The 27,210-nt window shown below is 45.7% G+C and overlaps 2 protein-coding genes across 4 annotated transcripts in view; both read right to left on the bottom strand.

Moving 5' to 3' along the window:
• The window catches only part of LOC139558852 (transmembrane protein 64-like), a 30,114-nt gene extending 24,683 nt beyond the window's left edge, over positions 1–5,431 (bottom strand). The window contains exon 1 of one of the 2 annotated variants that reach the window (XM_071374361.1): positions 3,801–5,431. In XM_071374361.1, coding sequence (XP_071230462.1) covers positions 3,801–4,520 — 720 coding nt within the window. In that variant the 5' untranslated portion in view covers positions 4,521–5,431. The remainder of the gene's footprint in view (positions 1–3,800) is intronic. The other variant, XM_071374360.1, reaches the window with a different exon arrangement.
• Positions 5,432–14,896: 9,465 nt separating this feature from the next.
• The window catches only part of LOC139559330 (type 2 phosphatidylinositol 4,5-bisphosphate 4-phosphatase), a 32,400-nt gene continuing 20,086 nt past the window's right edge, over positions 14,897–27,210 (bottom strand). Inside the window, exons 4-8 of one of the 2 annotated variants that reach the window (XM_071375237.1) lie at positions 26,021–26,144; positions 19,770–19,838; positions 19,175–19,227; positions 17,673–17,763; positions 14,897–16,259 (exon numbers count right to left, since the gene is read on the bottom strand). In XM_071375237.1, coding sequence (XP_071231338.1) covers positions 16,116–16,259; positions 17,673–17,763; positions 19,175–19,227; positions 19,770–19,838; positions 26,021–26,144 — 481 coding nt within the window. In that variant the 3' untranslated portion in view covers positions 14,897–16,115. The remainder of the gene's footprint in view (positions 16,260–17,672; positions 17,764–19,174; positions 19,228–19,769; positions 19,839–26,020; positions 26,145–27,210) is intronic. The other variant, XM_071375238.1, reaches the window with a different exon arrangement.

Genomic DNA, 27,210 nt, shown 5'->3' with positions numbered 1-27,210 from the left:
TGGTAGCTTCGACCGGAAGCCAGCGGAGTGTGTGGAGGAGCGGGGTGACATGAGAGAACTTGGGAAGGTTGAACATGAGAGGGCTGCAGAGTTCTGGATAAGTTGCAGGGGTTTGATGGTACAAGAGGGGAGGATGAGAACAGAGAGAGAGTCAGCTTTGGCAGTGAGAGATAGTGAGAGTCGTTCAGAGAGAGCACGCTCAAGTGTTTTGGAAAGGAAAGAAAGAAGGGATACAGGTCTATAGTTTTTGACGTAAGAGGGGTCGAGTGTTGGTTTCTTGAGGAGAGGAGCGACTCTGACCATGTTGAAGTCAGAGGGGACGCAGCCAGTGGTCAGGGATGAGTTGATGATGGAAGTGTAGGCCTAGTGTTGACACAGACGGGCAATTCACTGTTAGCTGTGTCAAGTGTTGGAGACCAGTGACAGATTAGTCCGTGGGGATAATTCCGGGTTTACCACCCAAACACACACCACCTTCTCAGTGGGGGGTAAAATAGTTGGGGGTTCAAAACATCAGACTAGGGCCTGCAACTCATACGGCACCCTATTCTGTTCATAGTGCACTACTTTTGACAAAGCCTCATGTTGGTAAATAGGGTGTAATTTGAGACATGGTCGAGCTGAAGGGCTGCAATGTTGGATCTCAGAAAAGTGCATCTGTGTTTAAAGTTTCCTTCAGCTTTTTTTGACCTGTCCAGTTTGTGTAAACAGAAGCTAGGGCTGCAGTAGGTACAGTTTGTGTATACTGTAAATAGCCTAACGCATGGCTGGCTACTACTGCCTGCATTTCTTCCAGACACATTTAGATGAAGCTCGGATAATTCACTATGTATTGGTTCACTTTAGATAGGAGCAAAACACTTCTCTCCCCACACTTATGTCACAACATTTGATTTCATTTACTAATGACCTGTCGTTCAGTAAACATGCTTGGACAGGAGCAATAATAACAACAGCAACAACTAGAACCATGGGCTTGGATCACAGCGTAACGACAGGCGTGGTCCGCAATGGACCAAGTAGACAGACTAAAACACCACCAAGCAGACAGACTAAAACACCACCAAGCAGACAGACTAAAACACCACCAAGCAGACAGACTAAAACACCACCAAGCAGACAGACTAAAACACCACCAAGCAGACAGACTAAAACACCACCAAGCAGACAGACTAAAACACCACCAAGCAGACAGACTAAAACACCACCAAGCAGACAGACTAAAACACCACCAAGCAGACAGACTAAAACACCACCAAGCAGACAGACTAAAACACCACCAAGTAGACAGACTAAAACAACACCAAGTAGACAGACTAAAACAACCATATGGCCTCGCGGACAAGACGACAGGAAATAACTTGATTAAACAACAATGACTAGCTGTGAATTGTGATTTATACGTGACTTTTGGAGAAAGGGAGACTCGTCCCCACAGACGAGTGACTGAAGCAGCAGTGCCTGTGTGTCTGGGGGAATGAGAACAGCCGGAGCAGTGGCTTGTTCTAATCCAATCGCTGCAGCGGTTTCAACCGATAGCCCGCCCGTTTCTTTGCAGACAGAAGAAGTAGCCAATAGTTATTTACAGAACACAGCGCTTCACACTGAGTGAAAGAGATGTGTGCTGGCAGCTGGAAATTACTTTTTTCTGATCACAGATAATACATTTAAAAAAACACTTGTCGTAGTCATATTTCTCCATATCCATTACAATATTCATTGTGTCACAGTATTCTGCACAGCCCTAGCCTAGTGTGTGTAGCTTTGGGAATGCTAGGCCCTGTTCTCCTTGGAATGCTCGGCCCTGTTCTCCTTGGAATGCTAGGCCCTGTTCTCCTTGGAATGCTAGGCCCTGTTCTCCATGGAATGCTAGGCCCTGTTCTCCTTGGAATGCTAGGCCCTGTTCTCCTTGGAATGCTAGGCCCTGTTCTCCTTGGAATGCTCTGTCCTGTTCTCCTTGGAATGCTAGGCCCTGTTCTCCTTGGAATGCTAGGCCCTGTTCTCCTTGGAATGCTAGGCCCTGTTCTCCTTGGAATGCTAGGCCCTGTTCTCCTTGGAATGCTAGGCCCTGTTCTCCTTGGAATGCTAGGCCCTGTTCTCCTTGGAATACTAGGCCCTGTTCTCCTTGGAATGCTAGGCCCTGTTCTCCTTGGAATGCTAGGCCCTGTTCTCCTTGGAATGCTAGGCCCTGTTTTCCTTGGAATACTAGGCCCTGTTCTCCTTGGAATGCTAGGCCCTGTTCTCCTTGGAATGCTAGGCCCTGTTCTCCTTGGAATGCTAGGCCCTGTTCTCCTTGGAATGCTAGGCCCTGTTCTCCTTGGAATGCGCTGTCCTGTTCTCCTTGGAATACTAGGCCCTGTTCTCCTTGGAATACTAGGCCCTGTTCTCCTTGGAATACTAGGCCTTGTTCATCTAAGTGTGCAGGCTTGTGTTCCAGCCCTGCTCGAACACACATGATACTGCAAATCAGCTTGTCATCAGGACCTAGGCTACATTAGCTGAATCACTAAAGTATGTTGGAGCAGGGCTGGAACAAAGGCCTGCACAGCCACCAGGTGGTCGACCAGCCTTGGAGCAGGGCTGGAACAAAGGCCTGCACAGCCACCAGGTGGTCGACCAGCCTTGGAGCAGGGCTGGAACAAAGGCCTGCACAGCCACCAGGTGGTCGACCAGCCTTGGAGCAGGGCTGGAACAAAGGCCTGCACAGCCACCAGGTGGTCGACCAGCCTTGGAGCAGGGCTGGAACAAAGGCCTGCACAGCCACCAGGTGGTCGACCAGCCTTGGAGCAGGGCTGGAACAAAGGCCTGCACATCCACCAGGTGGTCGACCACCCTTGGAGCAGGGCTGGAACAAAGGCCTGCACAGCCACCAGGTGGTCGACCACCCTTGGAGCAGGGCTGGAACAAATGGCACCCTATTCCCTTATAGTGATACATAGTATGGCTGAAAGATATGGGCAGGAAAAATCTAATATATATATATATTTTTTTTTAAATATTGTTATTTAAATCTAAACACTTGGGTGAATTGTTGGAATAATATAAATATAATGATTTATATTAAGAAGCAAAGTGGAAAGCGGCATCATTCTTGTTTGTAACAATGTGTTGACTGTATTTGACCTAACAGAACATCATCCACAATAATACTGGATCTGACAGAGGAGCCCGGATCTGACAGAGGAGCCCGGATCTGACAGAGGAGCCCGGATCTGACAGAGGAGCCCGGATCTGACAGAGGAGCCCGGATCTGACAGAGGAGCCCGGATCTGACAGAGGAGCCCGGATCTGACAGAGGAGCCCGGATCTGACAGAGGAGCCCGGATCTGACAGAGGAGCCCGGATCTGACAGAGGAGCCCGGATCTGACAGAGGAGCCCGGATCTAACAGAGGAGCCCGGATCTAACAGAGGAGCCCGGATCTAACAGAGGAGCCCGGATCTAACAGAGGAGCCCGGATCTAACAGAGGAGCCCGGATCTAACAGAGGAGCCCGGATCTAACAGAGGAGCTGCTTGAGTGACAGGGGGCGGGGCCTGTGTGTGTGGGAAGCAGCTGTTAGACGGAGAGAGAGAGGACAAAGAGTAAACTAGAAGAAAAAAAAAACACTGCAATATGGATAGTGCACACGTCAATATTAAAATGTCGATACTACAATTAATTGTGCAGCCCTACTATTTAGGGAATAGGGTTCAATTTGGGAAGCAAATTCTGGTTCCTGTTTGTCACCTGCACAGACAATGGAGAAGGGACCAAAGACACCATCAGCAACTGCACTGGCAAGATTTTCACCCATACTCACTGAGAAAACGGCATTCTGGAGTCCAAACGGAATGGGCGTGAGTCTCGCTAAGGCCACAACTTTGAGTCCGCTCCCCCCCTCCACCACCCGTATCACAGCGCTGAGCTGTTCAGAGTTCCCCACCTTGTTGACCACCCAGTCCGTCAACAGTCTCTTACACACCAGGTGAGCCACGAAGGTACCGATGAGCACCCCCACCATCACCAGTCCCATACCCAGCACGAAGCCGTAGAGGTATCCCGCAGCCACGTTCAGTACGATGTAGCCCCAACCGAACGGGAAGGACACAATGATCAGACCCACTATGAACAACAAGGCTCCAACCAGGCTGTCCAAGCTCTCCACCCAGAGTAGAAGGTCCTTGAGGTACTGTCGGACTAGAGCCACGGAGGAGAAGCACACAGCTGTCAGAATGCACGCCAGGAGGGCACTCTTGAAACAACACGTGGTAATACAACACGGGTGTCTGAAATCACCGTTGGTGACGCTACCGGTGAATGACACGCCAGCGTCAACGATGCTCTCAGGGTCTCCGTCAGATTTGCCGACGGCTCCTCCTCTCTCGTCAAACGCGTTGCATATCAAGATGTCAATTTTATCGCACTCGTCCGGGGAGGATCTCTGGAGCCAGCGGTTCAGCTGGATCTGTCCTTTGACCGCAGCGTGTTTCAGGACCTTTAGGACGACCTGCAGGGACGGTGGCGATCCTGCGACCCACATGGTTGCCCTACAACTGAGTCTCAGGAAGATATACAGTCGCTCTGACTGGTTGTGCCCGGATTTAAGATGGAGCCTTGTATACTTGAATATTCCCGTTTCCCCCCTTGTAGAAACGATGACGCTTGAACATGAATAATGACAACTGAGAAAGATAATTCGGGTGACGTGCTGACAGTGAGAAAGGTTATCGATGGTTTCTGTGTTGGGGACACGTTTCTATTTTTCAGCATAGAGGATAACTGTTTACATAGGCTTCAAACGGAAATTCTTCCAATCCGGGTTGCCATCATACGAATTATCGTCCAGTGTGACAGTTCTTGATCTTGGGTACACCAAATTGGGAGACATGCCAGTCCAATGATTTAAAGAAAAAACGTTTTCACATCGCCTCGAATCGGAGGCGAATGTAAATGACTCCCAGCAGTTTTCGTCACACAATCACTGCGTTGAAAAGCATCGGTCGATGTTAATCTGGCGAGCCGAGGCACGACAACAAACTGACCACAAAGTCACGGTACTGCTAAAAACGTCAGATCAAGCTTACTATTCGTATTGATACGAAACGGTCCAAAGATAAATCCGTGCGGTCCAATGATAAATCCAACTTTTGCGACTCCTCTGTCCTATTTATCGTAAAACCTTGCAGCGAGTTGCTACTCCAGTGAGACCGACTCGGCTAGCTGCTGTCTGTGTAAAGTCCTGGAAACCCGTCCCACCGGGCAGATTCACCGAACATGGACCTTCTCTTCCCGGTGCATAGTGATAACCGTGGCGTCTAAGTCCGTCTGCTAGACAGCTGCGTCTTATTACTTGTTTAGCCCACAATAGTAAGTGGTGTTGACGTTGGACGCTGTTCATACACCAGCCACCGCTCTGTTTGTTTCCCACAATGCCAAGTACCAGACCATGTGACTACTACCGTTCTGGTCTCTGAACCACAGCGGAATAAACCCAGCAGACTCTCTCTGTACTCACTAAATCCCACATGGGTCGATGGACAAAGCCAAACAGTATGGATATAGAGTACCACAGTACGAGTCATAATACACTGAAACCTAATCAAACTGGGAAATGGTTACAATAGGTTTTCCACCTTTAACTAAGTCAGTTAACAATTTCTGATTTACAATGACAGCCTAGACCGGTCAAACCCTAGAAACACTTTAAAAATAAGGGCTGTGTTTCGTGTCGGTTTACCCTGGCGTGAGGTTTTGAGAACAGTGTAAATCTCTCTCGGACAAGGTGATTTATCAATATATTCAGCCTCTATTTATTCTCAGATTCGAAAATGTTAATTAGCATCAAAGTAAACATCATGCAAGACTACAAATCGCTGCGTGTCATCTCTAACTGACACCTTTGCTAACAGGTATTGTGTCCATTTAAAACTTGCACAAGACAGTTCACAGAATTGTAAATTTAAAGACATTTTGCCAATTTAATCATTACTACATTTAGCTAACATTAGATAGTTAATCCAGAGATTCTTACCTTTGCCTCGATTCGGCAGTCTCCTCCAGATCATCAAGGCATTTGACCTTCTTTATGATAGCCTCATTATCTGCTAATTAGCATTTTATTTTGTGTGTGTGGGGGGGGGGGGTAAATACAAGCAACGTCAGGTTAAGTCTACACAAAACACAGCCCTTATTTTAAGTGTTTCTAAAATCCCCTATGGGGAAAAATGAATGGAACCATTTCCTTGTTTGACCACTAGGTTTTATGGGTATTATGACTCATACTGTGGTACTCTATTCTAACAAGATACACGTCGTCTTTGGTCAAGTTTAATGGCTGTTGGCATCCAATATGTTCCATTTGCGCCCCCACCAAACTGAACAATAGTATAGATCCATTACACTTTGTGATACAAAATGGGAAAGGGGAAGCGAGAAAAAAGTTAAGTAAAAAAAAATACATATTTTAATTACCCTACCAACTAGCCCTATACTCATTAAAGCCCATCAGGTTATTCCTTTTATTATTATTATTTATTTTATTAGTTTAAACCCTTTCTGATCCTACCCCAGGCCAATGGCCTCAGAGGACGAGACACCACCACTCAACACACTCTGTAACTCTTCCAAAGTCCAATCTCATACCCCCAACAGTATTTCTCTGCAGCTGCCACCACAACATCTATTTTCTGTGACTTACGTTCTATTTCTGCGGTACAGTTGATAACCATTGCTATGAACGCTAAGACGCCAACCTTACTGAAACATATGGTATATATTATCACTGAAATCAAATCACTCATTCGGCTATCCCTTCGGTGCAGATCTACTATTTACAGGGATCCTCTGAGTCCCTCACATTTTACTAGTGGAGGCTGCTGAGGGGAGAACGGATCATAATTAAGGCCGGAACGGAGCTAATGGAACGGCAACAAACACCTGGAAACCATGTGTTTGATACCATTCCACTGATTCCGCTCCAGTCATTACCACGAGCCTGTTCGCCCCCAATTATGGTGCCACCAACCTCCTGTGCCCTTGACCCATCCTCTCCTACTTTGTTCAATGCCTCAGCATACGACACCCTGTGCACTACTCTGACTCTAGACACCTCAACCTGCCAACTCTCACAACTTTATCCACCGAAACTACACAGTTCTCTATTCCATATCCTCTATCTAGCCCTCTGGCTGCACACTTCCCACACAGGGTACATGTCTCTCAGGCTTAACAGTCATCGTCGTCCACAAAGCGGGCAAGGCGAGCTGGCTAACTCTGGATTATTCCAACTCTGGTGGATACGATTTCAATTTAATTTCAATTTAAGGGGCTTTATTGGCATGGGAAACATGTTAACATGGCCAAAGCATGTGAAATAGATAATAAACAAAAGTGAAATAAACAATTACAAAAATGAACAGTAAGCATTACACTCACAAAAGTTCCAAAAGAATAAAGACATTTCAAATGTCATATTATGTATATATACAGTGTTGTAACGATGTGCAAATAGTTAAAGTACAAAAGGGAAAATAAATAAACATAAATATAGGTTGTATTTACAATGGTGTTTGTTCTTCACTGGTTGACCTTTTCTCGTGGCAACAGGTCACAAATCTTGCTGCTGTGATGTAACACTGTGGTATTTCACCCAATAGATATGGGAGGTTATCAAATTAGGGTTTGTTTTCTAATTCTTTGTGGATCTGTGTAATCTGAGGGAAATATGTGTCTCTAATATGGTCATACATTGGGCAAGTGCAGCTCAGTATCCACCTCATTTTGTGGGCAGTGTGCACATAGCCTGTCTTCTCTTGAGAGCCAGGTCTGCCTACGGAGGCCTTTCTCAATAGCAAGGCTATGCTCACGGGGTCTGTACATAGTCAAAGCTTTCCTTAAGTTTGGGTCAGTCACAGTGGTCAGGTATTCTGCCACTGTGTACTGTCTGTTTAGGGCCAAAAAGTATTCTAGTTAGCTAATTAAAAAATATATACACTGCTCAAAAAAATAAAGGGAACACTTAAACAACACAATGTAACTCCAAGTCAATCACACTTCTGTGAAATCAAACTGTCCACTTAGGAAGCAACACTGATTGACAATAAATTTCACATGCTGTTGTGCAAATGGAATAGACAAAAGGTGGAAATTATAGGCAATTAGAAAGACACCCCCAATAAAGGAGTGATTCTGCAGGTGGTGACCACAGACCACTTCTCCGTTCCTATGCTTCCTGGCTGATGTTTTGGTCACTTTTGAATGCTGGCGGTGCTTTCACTCTAGTGGTAGCATGAGACGGAGTCTACAACCCACACAAGTGGCTCAGGTAGTGCAGCTCATCCAGGATGGCACATCAATGCGAGCTGTGGCAAGAAGGTTTGCTGTGTCTGTCAGCGTAGTGTCCAGAGCATGGAGGCGCTACCAGGAGACAGGCCAGTACATCAGGAGACGTGGAGGAGGCCGTAGGAGGGCAACAACCCAGCAGCAGGACCGCTACCTCCGCCTTGGTGAAATGAGGAGCACTGCCAGAGCCCTGCAAAATGACCTCCAGCAGGCCACAAATGTGCATGTGTCAGCATATGGTCTCACAAGGGCTCTGAGGATCTCATCTCGGTACCTAATGGCAGTCAGGCTACCTCTGGCGAGCACATGGAGGGCTGTGCGGCCCCACAAAGAAATGCCACCCCACACCATGACTGACCCACCGCCAAACCGGTCATGCTGGAGGATGTTGCAGGCAGCAGAACGTTCTCCACGGCGTCTCCAGACTCTGTCACGTCTGTCACATGTGCTCATGTGCTCAGTGTGAACCTGCTTTCATCTGTGAAGAGCACAGGGCGCCAGTGGCGAATTTGCCAATCTTGGTGTTCTCTGGCAAATGCCAAACGTCCTGCACGGTGTTGGGCTGTAAGCACAACCCCCACCTGTGGACGTCGAGCCCTCATACCACCCTCATGGAGTCTGTTTCTGACCGTTTGAACAGACACATGCACATTTGTGGCCTGCTGGAGGTCATTTGAATATGAATATGCATTGACATCTCGAGGCAACTCCGATATAAAAAAAAACTCAAAATTGCCGGGATGTCACGTGTCCTACTTATATTTTATTTATTTATTTAACCGTTATTTAACCAGGAAGGGCTCATTGAGATGTATCACTTTTTCAAGAGCATCCTGGCCAAGATAGGCAGCACCAAGTCATTACAAAAATTACAGACAAACAACATGAAAAACTACAAGTAATCTAGTAAAAACCATAGAATTAACAAGAGTATAACAAAAATCAAAAACAGCAAATTAAAAACATTGACAGGTCAGGGAATCAGTCTCAAGATCATTCATTAAAAATACCAATCAGGACAAGTTCTATATCATAACAGTTTAAGCATTACGAAACTTCTGTTTTAATAAATAAACGTCACGTAGCAAACATGCCATTCATTCTGTCGACCAAATTCGACATTCTCTCATTAAACTTCCATACAAAAACTCCTTGCTTGGTGTGCGAAACAACGAAAATACGCCACCTGCTGGAGGGAGACAGATGTTCCTCCGAGTTGGGCCTCTCTCTTCCTCTCTGTCCTCATCAACTGCAGCTTGATGTCGGGAACCAAAGCATTGTGGGAGACCTTATTTTTTTGTTTTTTTTGGAAAAACAAACAAATGAAATATCCTACTTGCGACAACATGGCTAATGTAATTATCTAGATTTTACTGTACTATTTGGTCCCATGTTATAGCCCACAATGTGTCTAGGCTACACATGGGTTACTGTAGGGGATAACACTGGCAATTTTAGAGGCTTTTAGAGGAAACCTTAATGAGCAAGTACCCCAGACACCAGCCACGGGGTCAATACCAAGTGCCTTTGACTGCTTGGCATGTTGCTTACCCAGTCCTTTATGTGAACTGGTGTACAGTGCATTCAGAAAGTATTCAGACCCCATGACTTTTTCAGCATTTTGTTACGTTACAGCCTTATTCTAAAATGTATTTAAAAAATATATAATTCTTCATCAATCTACACACAATACCCCATAATGACAAAGCAAAAACAGGTTTTTAGAACATTTTGCAAATGTGTATATATATATATATTTTATTTTAAATATCACTTTTACATAAGTATTCAGACCATTTACTCAGTACTTTGTTGAAGCACCTTTGGCAGCGATTACAGCCTTGAGTCTTCTTGGGTATGACACTACAAGCTTGGCACACCTGTATTTGGGGAGTTTCTCCCGTTCTTCTCTGCAGATCCTCTCAAGCTCTGTCAGGTTGGATGGGGAACGTCGCTCGACAGCTATTTTCAGGTCTCTCCAGAGATGTTTGATCGGGTTCAAGTCCAGGCTCTGGCGCGGCCACTCAAGGACATTCAGAGACTTGTCCTGAAGCCACTCCTGTGTTGTTTTGGCTCTGTGCTTAGGGTCGTTGTCCTGTTGGATGGTGAACCTTTGCCCCAGTGTGAGGTCCTGGGCGCTCTGGTGCAGGTTTTCATCTAGGATATCTCTGTACTTTGCTCCGTTCATGTTTCCCTCGATCCTTACTAGTCTACCAGTCCCTGCCGCTGAAAAACATCCCCACAGCATGATGCTGCTACCAACATGATGCACTGTACGGATGGTGCCAGGTTTCCTCCAGACATGATGCTTGGCATTCAGGCCAAAGAGTCTTGGTTTCTTCAGACCAGAGAATCTTGTTTCTCATGGTCAGAGTCCTTTTGGTGTCTTTTTGCAAACTCCAAGCGGGCTGTCATGTGCCTTTTACTGAGGAGTGGCTTCTGTCTGGTCACTCTACCAAAAAGGCCTGATTGGTGGAGTGCTGCAGAGATGGTTGTCCTTCTGGAAGGTTCTCCCATCTCCACAGAGGAACTCTAGAGCTCTGTCAGAGTGACCATCAGGTTCTTGATCACCTCCCTGACCAAGGCCCTTCTCCCCCGATTGTTCAGTTTGGCCAGGCGGCAAGCTGTAGGAGGAATCTTGGTGGTTCCAAACTTCTTCCGTTTAAGAATGATGGACGCGACTGTGTTCTTGGGAACCTTCAATGCTGCAGACATTTTCTGGTACCCTTCCCCAGATCTGTGCTTCGACACAATCCTGTCTCTGAGCTCTACGGACAATTCAACCTCATAGCTTGGTTTTTGCTCTGAAATGCACTGCCAACTGTTAGACCTTATATAGACAGGTGTGTGTCTTTCCAAATCATGTCCAATTAATTGAATTTACCACAGGTGGACTCAAATCAAGTTGTAGAAACATCTCAAGGATGATCAATGGAAACAGGATGCACCTGAGCTCAGCTCAATTTCAAGTATCATAGCAACGGGTCTGAATACTTATGAAAATAAGTTATTTCTGTTGTTTATTTTTTATAAATTAGCAAACATATCTCCAAACCTTTTTCACTTTGTCATTATGGGGTATTGTGTGTAGATTGATGAGGATTTGTATTTATTTAATCCCTTTTAGAATAAGGCTGTAATGTGACAAAATGTGGAAAAAGTCAAGGGGTCTGAATACTTACTGAATGCTCTGTATCACTCACAGTAAAGAAGGCATCAATCTAGCAGTAAAACACACCAATGATCAGGAAAAACACAGCAAACCAAAAGCCCAGAAACCTTCATTACTGTGAGACTTTACATCTCTATAAAACAAAACTCTCAAAAACCAACAAGCCCAGTACAACAGCAAGCAACAAAACACAACTTCTGGCAACAACAAAAATAGAAAATCCAAACAAGAAGAATTAATAGACGATCAAAATCCATTGGACTCCCCAATTACTGACCAGAGCTCTATAAGAAACTTCAAGCATGCGGACCTGATGGCATCCTAAATAAGATGCTCAAATTCACTAGTGCAACATTTCAATTGGCTATATTAAAACTGTTTAATTTGATCCTGAGTGTAGATTATTTCCCTGACATCTGGAATCAAGGACTCAATAACCCCGATCTTTAAGAACGGAGACAAATTTGACCATAAAAATTGCAGAGGCATTAGTGTGAACAGTAACCTGAGGAAAGTTTTCTGTAGTAATATAAATGTAAGAGTGGTCTTCCCGAGTGGCGCAGCGATCTAAGGCACTGCATCGCAGTGTTTGAGGCATCACTACAGATCCGTGTTCAATCCCAGGTTGTGTTACAGCCGGCCGTGACCACGAGACCCATGAGGCGGCCCACAATTGGCCCAGTGTCGTCCGGGTTAGGGGAGGATTTGGCCGACCGAGATGTCCTTGACCCCTCTAGCGACTCCTTGTGGCGGGCCGGGCGCCTGCAAGCTGACTCCAGTCGTCAGTTGGATGGTGTTTCCTCTGACACATTGGTGCGGCTGGCTTCCGGGTTAAGAGAGCAGTGTGTCAGGAAGCAGTGTGGCTTGGCAGGGTCGTGTTTCAGAGGATACATGGCTCTCGACCTTCACCTCTCACGAGGCCGTACGGGAGTTGCAGCGATGGGACCAGACTGTAACGACCAATTGGATACCACGAAAAAGGGGTGTTTAAAAAAAAATAAAAAATGATTGTAAGACTTATAAACTTCCTTAATAAGCACAATGTCTACATAGCACGACCAATCATATTTACACACCACAATATTACCAAAATGCACTCTTGCTTAATCGACTTCCAAACAGCATTTGATTGTATTTGGCATACAGGACTGTTCTACAAAGTTATTGGTGTAGGGGGTAAAACATGACATAATTAAATCAATGTATACTGGAAATACATGCAGCATCACAAATGATTGAGTCTTTGAACAAAGAGGGAGATAAATCTGTCTAAAACGGATAAAATACAACACCCACATCACACACTGCCACCTGGTGGGCACTGGAAATACAATCATAATAATATTGCTGACTGGAGATGATGATCCAGTCTTCTTGTCTGGAGGTGGAATCCAATCTTCTTGTCTGGAGGTGGGATCCAGTCTTGCTGTCTGGAGGTGGGATCCAGTCTTCTTGTCTGGAGGTGGGATCCAGTCTTGCTGTCTGATATTGGGATCCAGTCTTCTTGTCTGGAGGTGGAATCCAGTCTTGCTGTCTGATATTGGGATCCAGTCTTCTTGTCTGGAGGTGGGATCCAGTCTTCTTGTCTGGAGGTGGGATCCAGTCTTCTTGTCTGGAGGTGGGATCCAGTCTTGCTGTCTGGAGGTGGGATCCAGTCTTGCTGTCTGATATTGGGATCCAGTCTTCTTGTCTGGAGGTGGGATCCAGTCTTCTTGTCTGGAGGTGGGATCCAGTCTTGCTGTCTGATATTGGGATCCAGTCTTGCTGTCTGGAGGTGGGATCCAGTCTTGCTGTCTGGAGGTGGGATCCAGTCTTGCTGTCTGGTGATGAGATGCAGTCAGTCGGGGTATATTCTACCTACCATATAACACCATAGGAGAGTTGTATTGTGCAATAGGATACACACTACATTTGTACCCAGATCCCATATCAAAAGTAGTGCACCAAAAACAGAGTAGGGTGCCATTTGGGATGTGCAGTTGAAGTCAGAAGTTTACATACACCTTAGACAAATACATTTAAACTCAGTTCTTCACATTTCCTGACATTTAATCCTAGTAAAAATTCCCTGTCTTAGGTCAGTTAGGATCACCACTTTATTTTAAGAATGTGAAATGTCAGAATAATAGTAGAGAGAATTATTTATTTCAACTTTTATTTCTTTCATCACATTCCCAGTGGGTCAGAAGTTTACATACACTCAATTAGTATTTGGTAGCACTGCCTTTAAATTGTTAAACTTGGGTCAAACATTTCGGGTAGCCTTCCACAAGCTTCCCACAATAAGTTGGGTGAATTTTGGCCCATTCCTCCAGACAGAGCTGGTGTAACTGAGTCAGGTTTGTAGGCCTCCTTGCTCACACACGCTTCTTCAGTTCTGCCCACACATTTTCTATAGGATTGAGGTCAGGGCTTTGTGATGGCCACTCCAATACCTTGACTTTGTTGTCCTTAAACCATTTTGCCACAACTTTGGAAGTATGCTTGGGGTCAGTGTTCATTTGGAAGACCCATTTGCGACCAAGCTTTAACTTCCTGACTGATGTCTTGAGATGTTGCTTCAATATAGCCACATGATTTTCCTCCCTCATGATGCCATCTATTTTGTGAAGTGCACCAGTCCCTCCTGCAGCAAAGCACCCCCACAACATGATGCTGCCACCCTCGTGCTTCACGGTTGGGATGGTGTTCTTCGGCTTGAAGGCTGCGTGGTCCCATGGTGTTTATACTTGCGTACTATTGTTTGTACAGATGAACATGGTACCTTCAGGCATTTGGAAATTGTCCCCAAGGATGAACCAGACTTGTGGAGGTCTACAATTATTTTTCTGAGGTCTTGGCTGATGTCTTTTGATTTTCCCATGATGTCAAGCAAAGAGGCACTGAGTTTGAAGGAAGGCCTTGAAATACATCCACAGGTACACCTCCAATTGACTCAAATGATGTCAATTAGCCTATCAGAAGCTTCTAAAGCCATGACATCATTTTCTGGAATTTTCCAAGCTGTTTAAAAGGCACAGTCAACTTAGTGTATGTAAACTTCTGACCCACTGGAATTGTGATACAGTGAATTATAAGTGAAATAATTTGTCTGTAAACAATTGTTGGAAAAATGTCCTAACCGACTTGATAAAACTATAGTTTGTGAACAAGAAATTTGTGAAGTGGTTGAAAAACGAGTTTTAATAACTCCAACCTAAGTGTATGTCAACTTCCAACTTCAACTGTATAGAATGTAATTGATGTCCATATGGAGAACATTGCCCTTCATGGCCGATGCACTGCCCTTCACATAGAGAGGTAGATCTGGGAGATGGGAGTCAGTGACTCCATCTTAGGTCAATGGTTGACATGCGACAAGAACTGTTCTGTTGGATCTGAATAGAAAAATCAGAGAGCAAGACTCACATCCGTTCATTTTATTGATAAATTATACTTTTTAAAAAAAAGACCCATTTCATATTTCAACTGATTCAAAAACAGTTTCAACAAAAAAACTACGTAACACTGTTTCATCATCAGAACAACATTAGTTAAAGAGATTGTGCCCATTTATTTTCCAGGATTTCTCATCTACTGCAACACCAGCTGGCTGAGTTTCACTGGCGACAGGAAACTAAATCAGGTAATAAACAGGAAGTAGGTTGCATTCTAGTAGCAGGAGAGCAGGAGATCAAAACATCGACAGTACCTTTCCGAATCAGATAAACTACACAACCCTGGTGTCGGTTAGACAACGACAATAACATGCGAACGGGATTTCCCATCAAGTGGTGTGTTTAAAAACGCATCTCATTCTGCCACCAATGACGAGAAGGCAATTCAAACACAGTGGATAAGTAGTTCGGTACAGTGGAGGTAAAGCATAGTGAAACTCTAGGACATGAAACGTACTTGGTAAACGTACTTGGGCAGCAATGTTGGCACACACGGGTTTAAGGAGGAAGATGTTAAAAGGGGATCATTTCAGAGTATTAGAAATCAGGAACAGTACTGTATTATACTGGCAGGGTTAGGGCGTTACTAGGGTTACATACAGGGCGTTACTAGGGTTAGGGCGTTACTAGGGTTACATACAGGGCGTTACTAGGGTTAGGGCGTTACTAGGGTTACATACAGTATGGAGAGAGAGAGAGGAGAAACAGCTTTTGAAGCTGGGATAACTAGCAGCAACTGAACAGAATCATTGCATATAATTGTAGTGCAATGGGCAACATTCTTCTTAATAAAAGTTATCCTTCTCATTTGGTTGGTAACAAAATGTAGTACGTAAAATGTGTAACATGTCCATCAACCAGTCAGTCAGTCAGTACCTGGGCCATGGTCCAGGAGCCCGAATCCAGCCACCTGGCTTTCTTTGTAATCAGCATATTTACCAAAGTCAAGTTCCTTCATTTCAATATCAATTACTTTAAATCACACTTTATAATTTATCGAACCAATTAATATCTTAATTACTGATCTTAATATATTAAAAGATTTCTTGAGTTAATTGCAAAACCAGGGCTGGATTTCTGTTTTCTCTTGGACCAGGAGTGACCGGACTGACCTTGGAGCAGAATCAGAATAACAACAATGTGAACAACTTAAAGGTTAAAGATTTACAACGGCCTGTCTGTCTGTCTAGGAAAAGCTGTTCTCTGGATAGCTGACTTTGATGGCGCCCCAGTAACAAGCTCGTATCAGACAGATCAGACCCAGGAGGTAGGAGAACGCCCAGGACACATAGGTGGCATGGTAACGACTGGCAAAGTCCTGAGTCCCCACCTGGAGGGAGAGAGTAGAGAGAGAGGAGAGTAGACAGACAGACAGACAGAGTAGAGTAGAGCAGACACAGAGAGACAGACAGACAGACAGACAGAGGAGAGTAGAGAGAGAAGAGAGTAGACAGACAGACAGACAGACAGACACAGAGACAGACAGACAGACAGACAGACAGACAGACAGACAGACAGACAGACAGACAGAGAAAGAAACAAACAGAGAGAGACAGACGGAGAGAGACTCTCTGAATAATGAAATAATATAATGATTTATTCAGATTACTGTATCAACATTGTTATATTGTTACTGGTGATATTTAAATGAGGATTGTCACATCACTGAGGTGATTTTGTCACGTTTAACGCCATTATTAATGCCACTATCATCACGGCTCAATATATTTCAACTAGAAAAGGACATTTCCTTATTATTAAAATAATAATGTGCATGTCTTGAATTATTTATGGTTAAATCTATTTTAATGACTCGAATGTAAATCGGAAAGAGGACAAACACTAAGTTGCCCTGGATAAGAACATCTGTTAAATGACTAAAAGTTGAAATGTAATGAAGGACCTCCCCAGACCAACATTCACATACAATAGATTCTTATTTTATTTGGTGTATTTTACCCCCTTTTTTCTCCCCAATTTCGTGACATCCAATTGCGATCTTGTCTCATCTCTGCAACTCCCCAACGGGCTCAGAAGGGGCGAAGGTCGAGTCGCGCGTCCCATGAAACAGCGCCAAACAGCGGGTTTTAGCACCCGTCCGCTTAACCCGGGAAGACAGCCCGTCAGAGGAAACACTGATCAACTGACGACCGCGGGTCAGCCTGCAGGCACCCGGCCCGTCCGCTTCACCCGGGAAGACAGCCCGTCAGAGGAAACACTGATCAACTGACGACCGCAGGTCAGCCTGCAGGCACCCGGCCCGTCCGCTTCACCCGGGAAGGCAGCCCGTCAGAGGAAACACTGACACTGACGATCGCAGATTAGCCGCAGAGGTCGCAAAGGCGCCGTAGCGCCCCCCCCCCTGCCAAACCCTATCCTAACCCTGACGACGCTGGGCCAATTGTGCGCCGCCCTATGGGACTCCTGGTCACGGCCGGTTGTGATACAGCCTGGGATCAAACCTGGGTCTGTAGTGACGCCTCTAGCACTAAGATGCCGTGTCTTAGACCGCTCCACCATTCAGGAGGTCTAGTAGATTCTTTCTAGAATTATTATTATCTGATTATAATATGTTGTGCAAGCCTGAGTCTGGTAAATACGGGATGTCTGCGTCCTAAAATACACCCTATATAGTGCACTTATTTTGACCAGAGTCCTACGCTAGTGCCCTGTAGGGGGAATTTAGTATGCCATTTGTGATGCAACCATTGTTTCAGCCGGGGGGAAACACAGCGGTACTTACCGTTAATCCCACTCCGATAAAGATGCAGATCATTCCCACGGTGATGTAGGCACAACAACGCCTCCTTGGAAGAGCACTACCCACAGACGATCTGTAGGAGAGAGAGAGAACGAGAGATAGGAGTTTCTGAACAAATATCAATTCCTTCATGTGAAAAAATGTCAGAGAGAGAGACAGAGAGAGAGACAGAGAGAGAGAGAGAGAGACAAACAGAGAGAGAGACAGAGAGAGAGACAGAGAGAGAGACAGAGAGAGAGAGAGACAGAGAGAGAGACAGAGAGAGACAAAGAGAGAGAGAGACAGAGAGAGAGACAGAGAGAGACAGAGAAAGAGACAGAGAGAGAGACAGAGAGAGACAGAGAATGAGAAAGAGAACTAGACAGCAGCTTTATAGGCCTAGCCGGTGAAATCCATGAATTTGGCTTCAATGAAACTACTGTAGCTAGTTTTCACAATGATCCAACTCTGCCAGGCATCGACATGATCTCGTAAGCTAGAGGCCGTGATTGGCTGGCTAGGGTCAGGGGAAATAGCCAAAGGTGAGTCACATGTCTAGCTGTGTGTGTGTTCCCTTCACATCCTCAGTAAGACTCCACTACCCCTCACATCACATGACCCTCATGTGAATGGGTTCAGAGACATTCCTGGGATCATTCTCCTCTCCTCTCTCCCTAGTCTTCATTCTCCTCTCCTCTCTCCCTAGTCTTCCTGGGTCTCTGTGTCTTCATTCTCCTCTCTCCCTAGTCTTCCTGGGTCTCTGTCTTCATTCTCCTCTCCTCTCTCCCTAGTCTTCCTGGGTCTCTGTCTTCATTCTCCTCTCTCCCTAGTCTTCCTGGGTCTCTGTGTCTCCATTCTCCTCTCTCCCTAGTCTTCCTGGGTCTCTGTGTCTTCATTCTCCTCTCTCCCTAGTCTTCCTGGGTCTCTGTGTCTTCATTCTCCTCTCTCCCTAGTCTTCCTGGGTCTCTGTGTGTCTTCATCCTCTCCTCCTCACTGGGTTAATTGAAGCTGCTGAGACGGTCATCATTTGTTTTTAATTCAGAATTTTCAGGGGGTGTTGCATCACCCTCAGCACCCCTACTTCCTGCTGCTATGCCTGTCATACTTCTAGATGAACTAAGGACTAGATGCAGGGGTGGACAACTCCAGTCCCTCGAGGGCCTGATTGCTGTCACAGTTCTGCCCCAGCAGCCAGCTAACACACCTGACTCCAATAATCACCAGGTCATGATCTTCAGTTTAGAAAACAGTTTGATTAATCAGCTGTTTTCTAGGGATGGAGAAAAAGTGTGTCACCAATCAGGCCCCGAGGAATGGAGTTGCCACACCCCTGATGTAGAGTCTGCAAAACCTGAGAACCACCACCTATCCGCTGCTGAAGTGGCCCTAGTGGAGTCTGGGTAAACTCCAAATCACCAAGCATCCAACAGAGAGAACGTTGAACGGTCTCGGACGTAACCTTGGTTCAGCATCTTTGAATGATTTTGAAGTTTTGAGGAACTTACATTTTTTTGCAGTGAGGGCATTTTGCTAGCGTGTTAAATCGGAGCTCCATCCACTGCAGAGGAAAAGACAAGCGGCTGTTAGAGGACAGAGAATACACACATCTCTCTCTCTCACACACACACACACACACACACACACACACACACACACACACACACACACACACACACACACACACACACACACACACACACACACACATCTCTCTCTCTCTCTCACACACACACACACACACACACACACACACACACACACACACACACATCTCTCTCTCTCTCTCACACACTGACACACAGGTTAATACAAACATATTATTCAGTTCTACTCTACAGTCAACTAACGACTACTGTCACTGATTTCAACCACCATCAATCACACCACCATCTCTCTTTTTGTTGTCCGTGATGCTGGTGTAGGTTGTCCCTGTTAGGGATCTGTCGTACACAAAACATGTTGGACGTTAGTTTATAGGCGAATTCATTTCATGTTGCTCATCAATTTGAGTTGATTAGGGGTTAGTCGAAGGTTGTTATTATATTTTAAACGTTATTGGAGCCCCCCAAGGTGTGGTGGAAACCCCCAGCTCATAGAGACCTGGTCTGTGGAGGTGCTGTTGTCATGGAGAGTCAGATCGGAAGGGGGCGTGGCAGAGTCCTCGTTACCCTAGACACCAAGACGCATAACGGGCAACAACCTTAACAACACGCCAGGGTACTGCTACTGTAGGTAGGCTGTGTCCCAAATTGCACCCTATGGGGTCTGGTCTGAAATAGTGCACTATGTAGGGAATAGGGTTCCATAAGGCTCTGGTCTAAAGTAGTGCACTATATAGGGAATAGGGTTCCATAAGGCTCTGGTCTAAAGTAGTGCACTATATAGGGAATAGGGTGCCATTTGGGGTGCAACCTGAGGATCAATACATCACTTTATACTCCTTTTTGACTTTGGCCGGCGCTGTCCAGAGCGCCGTCCCGGCACCTCCAATTGTTGAGGACCTGCGTACAGTCTCCTTTATATATAAACAACGTGGCCCGGATTCACACACACTGGCAAAAATAAATGGTTGAACGAAGTGGAGAGTAGCTGGGATCTGTATTGAATAGCAGTGGAGAGTAGCTGGGATCTGTATTGAATAGCAGTGGAGAGTAGCTGGGATCTGTAATGAATAGCAGTGGAGAGTAGCTGGGATCTGTATTGAATAGCAGTGGAGAGTAGCTGGGATCTGTATTGAATAGCAGTGGAGAGTAGCTGGGATCTGTATTGAATAGCAGTGGAGAGTAGCTGGGATCTGTATTGAATAGCAGAGGAGAGTAGCTGGGATCTGTATTGAATAGCAGTGGAGAGTAGCTGGGATCTGTATTGAATAGCAGTGGAGAGTAGCTGGGATCTGTATTGAATGGCAGTGGAGAGTAGCTGGGATCTGTATTGAATAGCAGTGGAGAGTAGCTGGGATCTGTAATGAATAGCAGTGGAGAGTAGCTGGGATCTGTATTGAATAGCAGTGGAGAGTAGCTGGGATCTGTATTGAATAGCAGTGGAGAGTAGCTGGGATCTGTATTGAATAGCAGTGGAGAGTAGCTGGGATCTGTATTGAATAGCAGTGGAGAGTAGCTGGGATCTGTATTGAATAGCAGTGGAGAGTGCTTTCATATCTTGACTCGGCTTTGTTCAAGCTTATTCCACACTAGTCTGTGAATCCAGTGTACACACACACACACACACACACACACACACACACACACACACACACACACACACACACACACACACACACACACACATAGACTGTTGGAGATCGAGACACTTCAGCAGCAGGTATTCTCTCAAATAATGATATGCCAACTAAAGAGCCCATTTCAAAATGTCGCTAGTTAACGGTTTCGCTATAGAGCTAAGCATTAATGTCGCTAGTTAACGGTTTCGCTATAGAGCTAAGCATTAATGTCGCTAGTTAACGGTTTCGCTATAGAGCTAAGCATTAATGTTGCTAGTTAACGGTTTCGCTATAGAGCTAAGCATTAATGTCGCTAGTTAACGGTTTCGCTATAGAGCTAAGCATTAATGTTGCTAGTTAACGGTTTCGCTATAGAGCTCATCATTAAATGTTGCTAGTTAACGGTTTCGCTATAGAGCTAAGCATTAATGTTGCTAGTTAACGGTTTCGCTATAGAGCTCATCATTAAATGTTGCTAGTTAACGGTTTCGCTATAGAGCTAAGCATTAATGTTGCTAGTTAACGAGCTAAATGTCGCGGACTCATCGTCACCTTCCCACCGACGACGTTATGGGAAAGCTGGGATTCCCCTCTACTAAATCAGAAGGCTATGTAATACAAATAATTTTAAAAATAGCCTAATTGACAAATAGCTTCCACGCGGAGCATAGATCTCCCAAAAGACATGAATATTTGAGCCTCTATAAGGTTATAGATCAACATGTAGTAGCCTGCCTTATCCATGTTATCGCTGATTCACTGAATGAAGGAATCGCTCATTAAAACAAAGTATTTGGATGTAATGTTATAATATTTATTATCAGGGGGTGGTCAACCCATCCTCCAGGAGAGCAGGCTTTTATTCCAGCCCTGCTCTAATACACCACACTGTAGCCTCATCATCAGCCCTGGTCTAATACACCACACTGTAGCCTCATCATCAGCCCTGCTCTAACACACCACACACCACACTGTAGCCTCATCATCAGCCCTGGTCTAATACACCACACTGTAGCCTCAACATCAGCCCTGGTCTAACACACCACACTGTAGCCTCAACATCAGCCCTGGTCTAATACACCACACTGTAGCCTCAACATTAGCCCTGGTCTAATACACCACACTGTAGCCTCAACATCAGCCCTGGTCTAATACACCACACTGTAGCCTCAACATCAGCCCTGGTCTATAAACACCACACTGTAGCCTCATCATCAGCCCTGCTCTAATACACCACACTGTAGCCTCAACATCAGCCCTGGTCTATACACACCACACTGTAGCCTCAACATTAGCCCTGGTCTAATACACCACACTGTAGCCTCAACATCAGCCCTGGTCTAATACACCACACGGTAGGCTCAACATCAGCCCTGGTCTAATACACCACACTGTAGCCTCAACATCAGCCCTGGTCTAATACACCACACTGTAGCCTCATCATCAGCCCTGGTCTAATACACCACACTGTAGCCTCAACATCAGCCCTGGTCTAATACACCACACGGTAGGCTCAACATCAGCCCTGGTCTAATACACCACACTGTAGCCTCAACATCAGCCCTGGTCTAATACACCACACTGTAGCCTCATCATCAGCCCTGGTCTAATACACCACACTGTAGCCTCATCATCAGCCCTGGTCTAATACACCACACTGTAGCCTCAACATCAGCCCTGGTCTAATACACCACACCGTAGGCTCAACATCAGCCCTGGTCTAATACACCACACTGTAGCCTCAACATCAGCCCATGTCTAATACACCACACTGTATCCTCATCATCAGCCCTGGTCTAATACACCACACTGTAGCCTCAACATCAGCCCTGGTCTAATACACCACACTGTAGCCTCAACATCAGCCCTGGTCTAATACACCACACTGTAGCCTCATCATCAGCCTTGGTCTAATACACCACACTGTAGCCTCAACATCAGCCCTGGTCTAATACACCACACTGTAACCTCATCATCAGCCCTGGTCTAATACACCACACTGTAGCCTCATCATCAGCCCTGGTCTAATACACCACACTGTAGCCTCAACATCAGCCCTGGTCTAATACACCACACTGTAGCCTCAACATCAGCCCTGGTCTAATACACCTCAACATCAGCCCTGCTCTAACACACCACACTGTAGCCTCAACATCAGCCCTGCTCTAACACACCACACTGTAGCCTCATCATCAGCCCTGGTCTAATACACCACACTGTAGGCTCAACATCAGCCCTGGTCTAATACACCACACTGTATCCTCAACATCAGCCCTGGTCTAATACACCACACTGTAGCCTCATCATCAGCCCTGGTCTAATACACCACACTGTAGCCTCAACATCAGCCCTGGTGTAATACACCACACTGTATCCTCATCATCAGCCCTGGTCTAATACACCACACTGTAGCCTCAACATCAGCCCTGGTCTAATACACCACACTGTAGCCTCATCATCAGCCCTGGTCTAATACACCACACTGTAGCCTCAACATCAGCCCTGGTCTAATACACCACTGTAGCCTCAACATCAGCCCTGGTCTAATACACCACACTGTAGCCTCAACATCAGCCCTGGTCTAATACACCACACTGTAGGCTCAACATCAGCCCTGGTCTAATACACCACACTGTAGGCTCATCATCAGCCCTGGTCTAATACACCACACTCTAGCCTCAACATCAGCCCTGGTCTAATACACACCACTGTAGCCTCATCATCAGCCCTGGTCTAATACACACCACTGTAGCCTCATCATCAGCCCTGGTCAACAGGACTTTGATAAGAGGACTCTGGTGTGTATCAGGGCTTGATGAAAAGCCTGCAAACCCAGTATCTCACCAGACTGAGGGTTGACCACGTGTTTTATACAGTAGCATAACACTGTAGTTATTTTACTTTATGGGGGGTTAAGTGCCTTGATGGAGGACACAATGGCAGGAGATAGGAGGCCTACATGGGATCAGAGACCAGCAGACTTCTCCTGTCAATACCACATTTACCCTGACTTCTTCACGTTTATAGAGACGCCAATTATTGGTCATGGAAATGTGGTTCAAAGTCACGATACAGTTGAAGTCGGAAGTTTACCTACACTTAGGTTGGAGTCATTAAAACTCATTTTTAATGAGTTTTGGCAAGTCGGTTAGGACATCTACTTTGTGCATGACACAAGCAATTTTCCCAACAATTATTTACAGAGGCCTACCTTCAAACTCAGTGCCTCTTTGCTTGACATCATGGGGAAATCAAAAGAAATCAGCCAAGACCTCAGAAAATAAATTGTAGACCTCCACAAGTCTGGTTCATCCTTGGGAGCAATTTCCAAACGCCTGAAGGTACCATGTTCATCTGTCCAAACAATAGTACGCAAGTATAAACACCATGGGACCACGCAGCCGTCATACCGCTCAGGAAGGAGACGCGTTCTGTCTCCTAGAGATGAACGTACTTTGGTGCGAAAAGTGCAAATCAATCCCAGAACAACAGCAAAGGACATTGTGAAGATGCTGGAGGAAACAGGTACAAAAGCATCTATATCCACAGTAAAAACGAGTCCTATATCGACATAACCTGAAAGGCCGCTCAGCAAGGAAGAAGCCACTGCTCCAAAACCGCCATAAAAAAGCCAGACTACGGTTTGCAACTGCACATGGGGACAAAGATCGTACTTTTTGGAGGAATGTCCTCTGGTCTGATGAAACAAAAATTGAACTGTTTGGCCATAATAACCATCGTTATGTTTGGAGGAAAAGGGAGGGCTTGCAAGCCAAAGAACACTGTGAAGCACGAGGGTGGCAGCATCATGTTGTGGGGTGCTTTGCTGCAGGAGGGACTGGTGCACTTCACAAAATAGATGGCATCATGAGGGAGGAAAATCATGTGGATATATTGAAGCAACATCTCAAGACATCAGTCAGGAAGTTAAAGCTTGGTCGCAAATGGGTCTTCCAAATGGACAATGACCCCAAGCATACTTCCAAAGTTGTGGCAAAATGGCTTAAGGACAACAAAGTCAAGGTATTGGAGTGACCATCACAAAGCCCTGACCTCAATCCTATAGAATTTGTGGGCAGAACTGAAAAAGTGTGTGTGAGCAAGGAGGCCTACAAACCTGACTCAGTTACACCAGCTCTGTCAGGAGGAATGGGCCAAAATTCACCCAACTTTATTGTGGAAAGCTTGTGGAAGGCTACCCGAAACATTTGACCCAAGTTAAACAATTTAAAGGCAATGCTACCAAATACTAATTGAGTGTATTTAAACTTCTGACCCACTGGGAATGTGATGAAAGAAATAAAAGCTGAAATAAATCATTCTCTCTACTATTATTCTGAAATTTCACATTCTTAAAATAAATTGGTGATTCTACCTGACCTAAGACAGGGAATTTTTACTAGGACTAAATCAGTCAGGAATTGTGAAATATATTTTGCTAAGGTGTATGTAAACTTCCGACTTCAACTGTAAGTCATGTAAAAGTCACGACAAGTCATGTAAAAGTCACGACAAGTCATGGAAAAGTCACGACAAGTCATGTAAAAGTTACGACAAGTCATGGAAAAGTCATGAAATTCCATCAGTCAAAATGTGTATGAACCGTTAACAGTGAATAATCAGAGGTCTGTCTCTGTAGCATATTGTCATTTGGGAATTTCTGTGAATGGACCAACTTGAAAAAAAAGACATCCCAAGTCACTGAGAACCACACACACAGTCGTTGTCTTATTAGCCTGGTCCCAGATCTAAGAACCACACACACAGTCGTTGCCTTATTAGCCTGGTCCCAGATCTGAGAACCACACACACAGTCGTTGCCTTATTAGCCTGGTCCCAGATCTGAGAACCACACACACAGTCGTTGCCTTATTAGCCTGGTCCCAGATCTGTTTGTGCTGTCTTGCCAAACTCCTATGATCACTGTCGTTGGCAAGACTGCACAACACATGTATTAAACGTCTCAGTGTAGGAGTGCTGTTTTGCCTTTTTCGATTATAAGGAATGGACAAGGGAGACCTGATCCTAGACCAGCACTACAACTCTGAGACACTTTATGACTACAGGCCAGTCTCTGATAGGCCAGAAGGTGCTAACTGCTGCTCAGAGGGCACACTGATTGGCCACATACGAGGAAGGCGTTTCCACAGTGGCCACAGACCACCCTCGTGCCCTCAGGCTGGACTGGCAGGGCTGGCTGGGCCGGCTGCTCCTCTGGGATCACCATCACCGGGCTCAGGTTGATGATGCGTCTGCTGTGGGGTGGGGGGGCACACAGAGGGGGAGGGGTTACCATACAGTAGTGATGTTTCCCAGGTAAGTGGTACTATTGTCAGTTGGTTACTGATTGTCAGTTTGTTATTGGATTCATGGTCTTAAACATTTCCGCATGCAAGAACATCCATCAGGCTGTTTTGAAAGGCTACCAGGATTTTACTTTTCCTGTTTCTTAGAACATTTCTGAAAACATCCTCTCCAGGTGCAAGCCAGGATTTACCTACTGGACTCTAGACCAGCAAGGATTTACCTACTGGACTCTGGACCAGCACGGATTTACCTACTGGACTCTGGACCAGCAAGGATTTACCTACTGGACTCTGGACCAGCAAGGATTTACCTACTGGACTCTGGACCAGCAAGGATTTACCTACTGGACTCTGGACCAGCAAGGATTTACCTACTGGACTCTGGACCAGCAAGGATTTATCTACTGGACTCTGGACCAGCAAGGATTTACCTACTGGACTCTGGACCAGCAAGGATTTACCTACTGGACTCTGGACCAGCAAGGATTTACCTACTGGACTCTGGACCAGCAAGGATTTACCTACTGGACTCTGGACCAGCAAGGATTTACCTACTGGACTCTGGACCAGCAAGGATTTACCTACTGGACTCTGGACCAGCAAGGATTTACCTACTGGACTCTGGACCAGCCAAGATTTACCTACTGGACTCTAGACCAGCCAAGATTTATCTACTGGACTCTAGACCAGCCAAGATTTACCTACTGGACCAGAAACCCTGTGTGCACTGTATGCATTCCTGGGGCTGCTGTGGACAGAGAGAAATAGCTGCCTGCCATGAACTCTGACCTACCAGTTGGTTCTGGGGCATCCTATCACCTACCAGTTGGGTCTAGGGCATCATATCACCTACCAGTTGGGTCTAGGGCATCCTTTCACCTACCAGTTGGGTCTGGGGCATCCTATCACCTACCAGTTGGGTCTGGGGCATCCTATCACCTACCAGTTGGGTCTGGGGCATCCTATCACCTACCAGTTGGGTCTGGGGCATCCTATCACCTACCAGTTGGGTCTG

The sequence above is a fragment of the Salvelinus alpinus genome, chromosome 29, assembly GCF_045679555.1.
Source record: "Salvelinus alpinus chromosome 29, SLU_Salpinus.1, whole genome shotgun sequence".
Lineage (NCBI taxonomy): Eukaryota > Metazoa > Chordata > Actinopteri > Salmoniformes > Salmonidae > Salvelinus > Salvelinus alpinus.
This window is presented reverse-complemented; position numbering and strand designations above follow the sequence as displayed.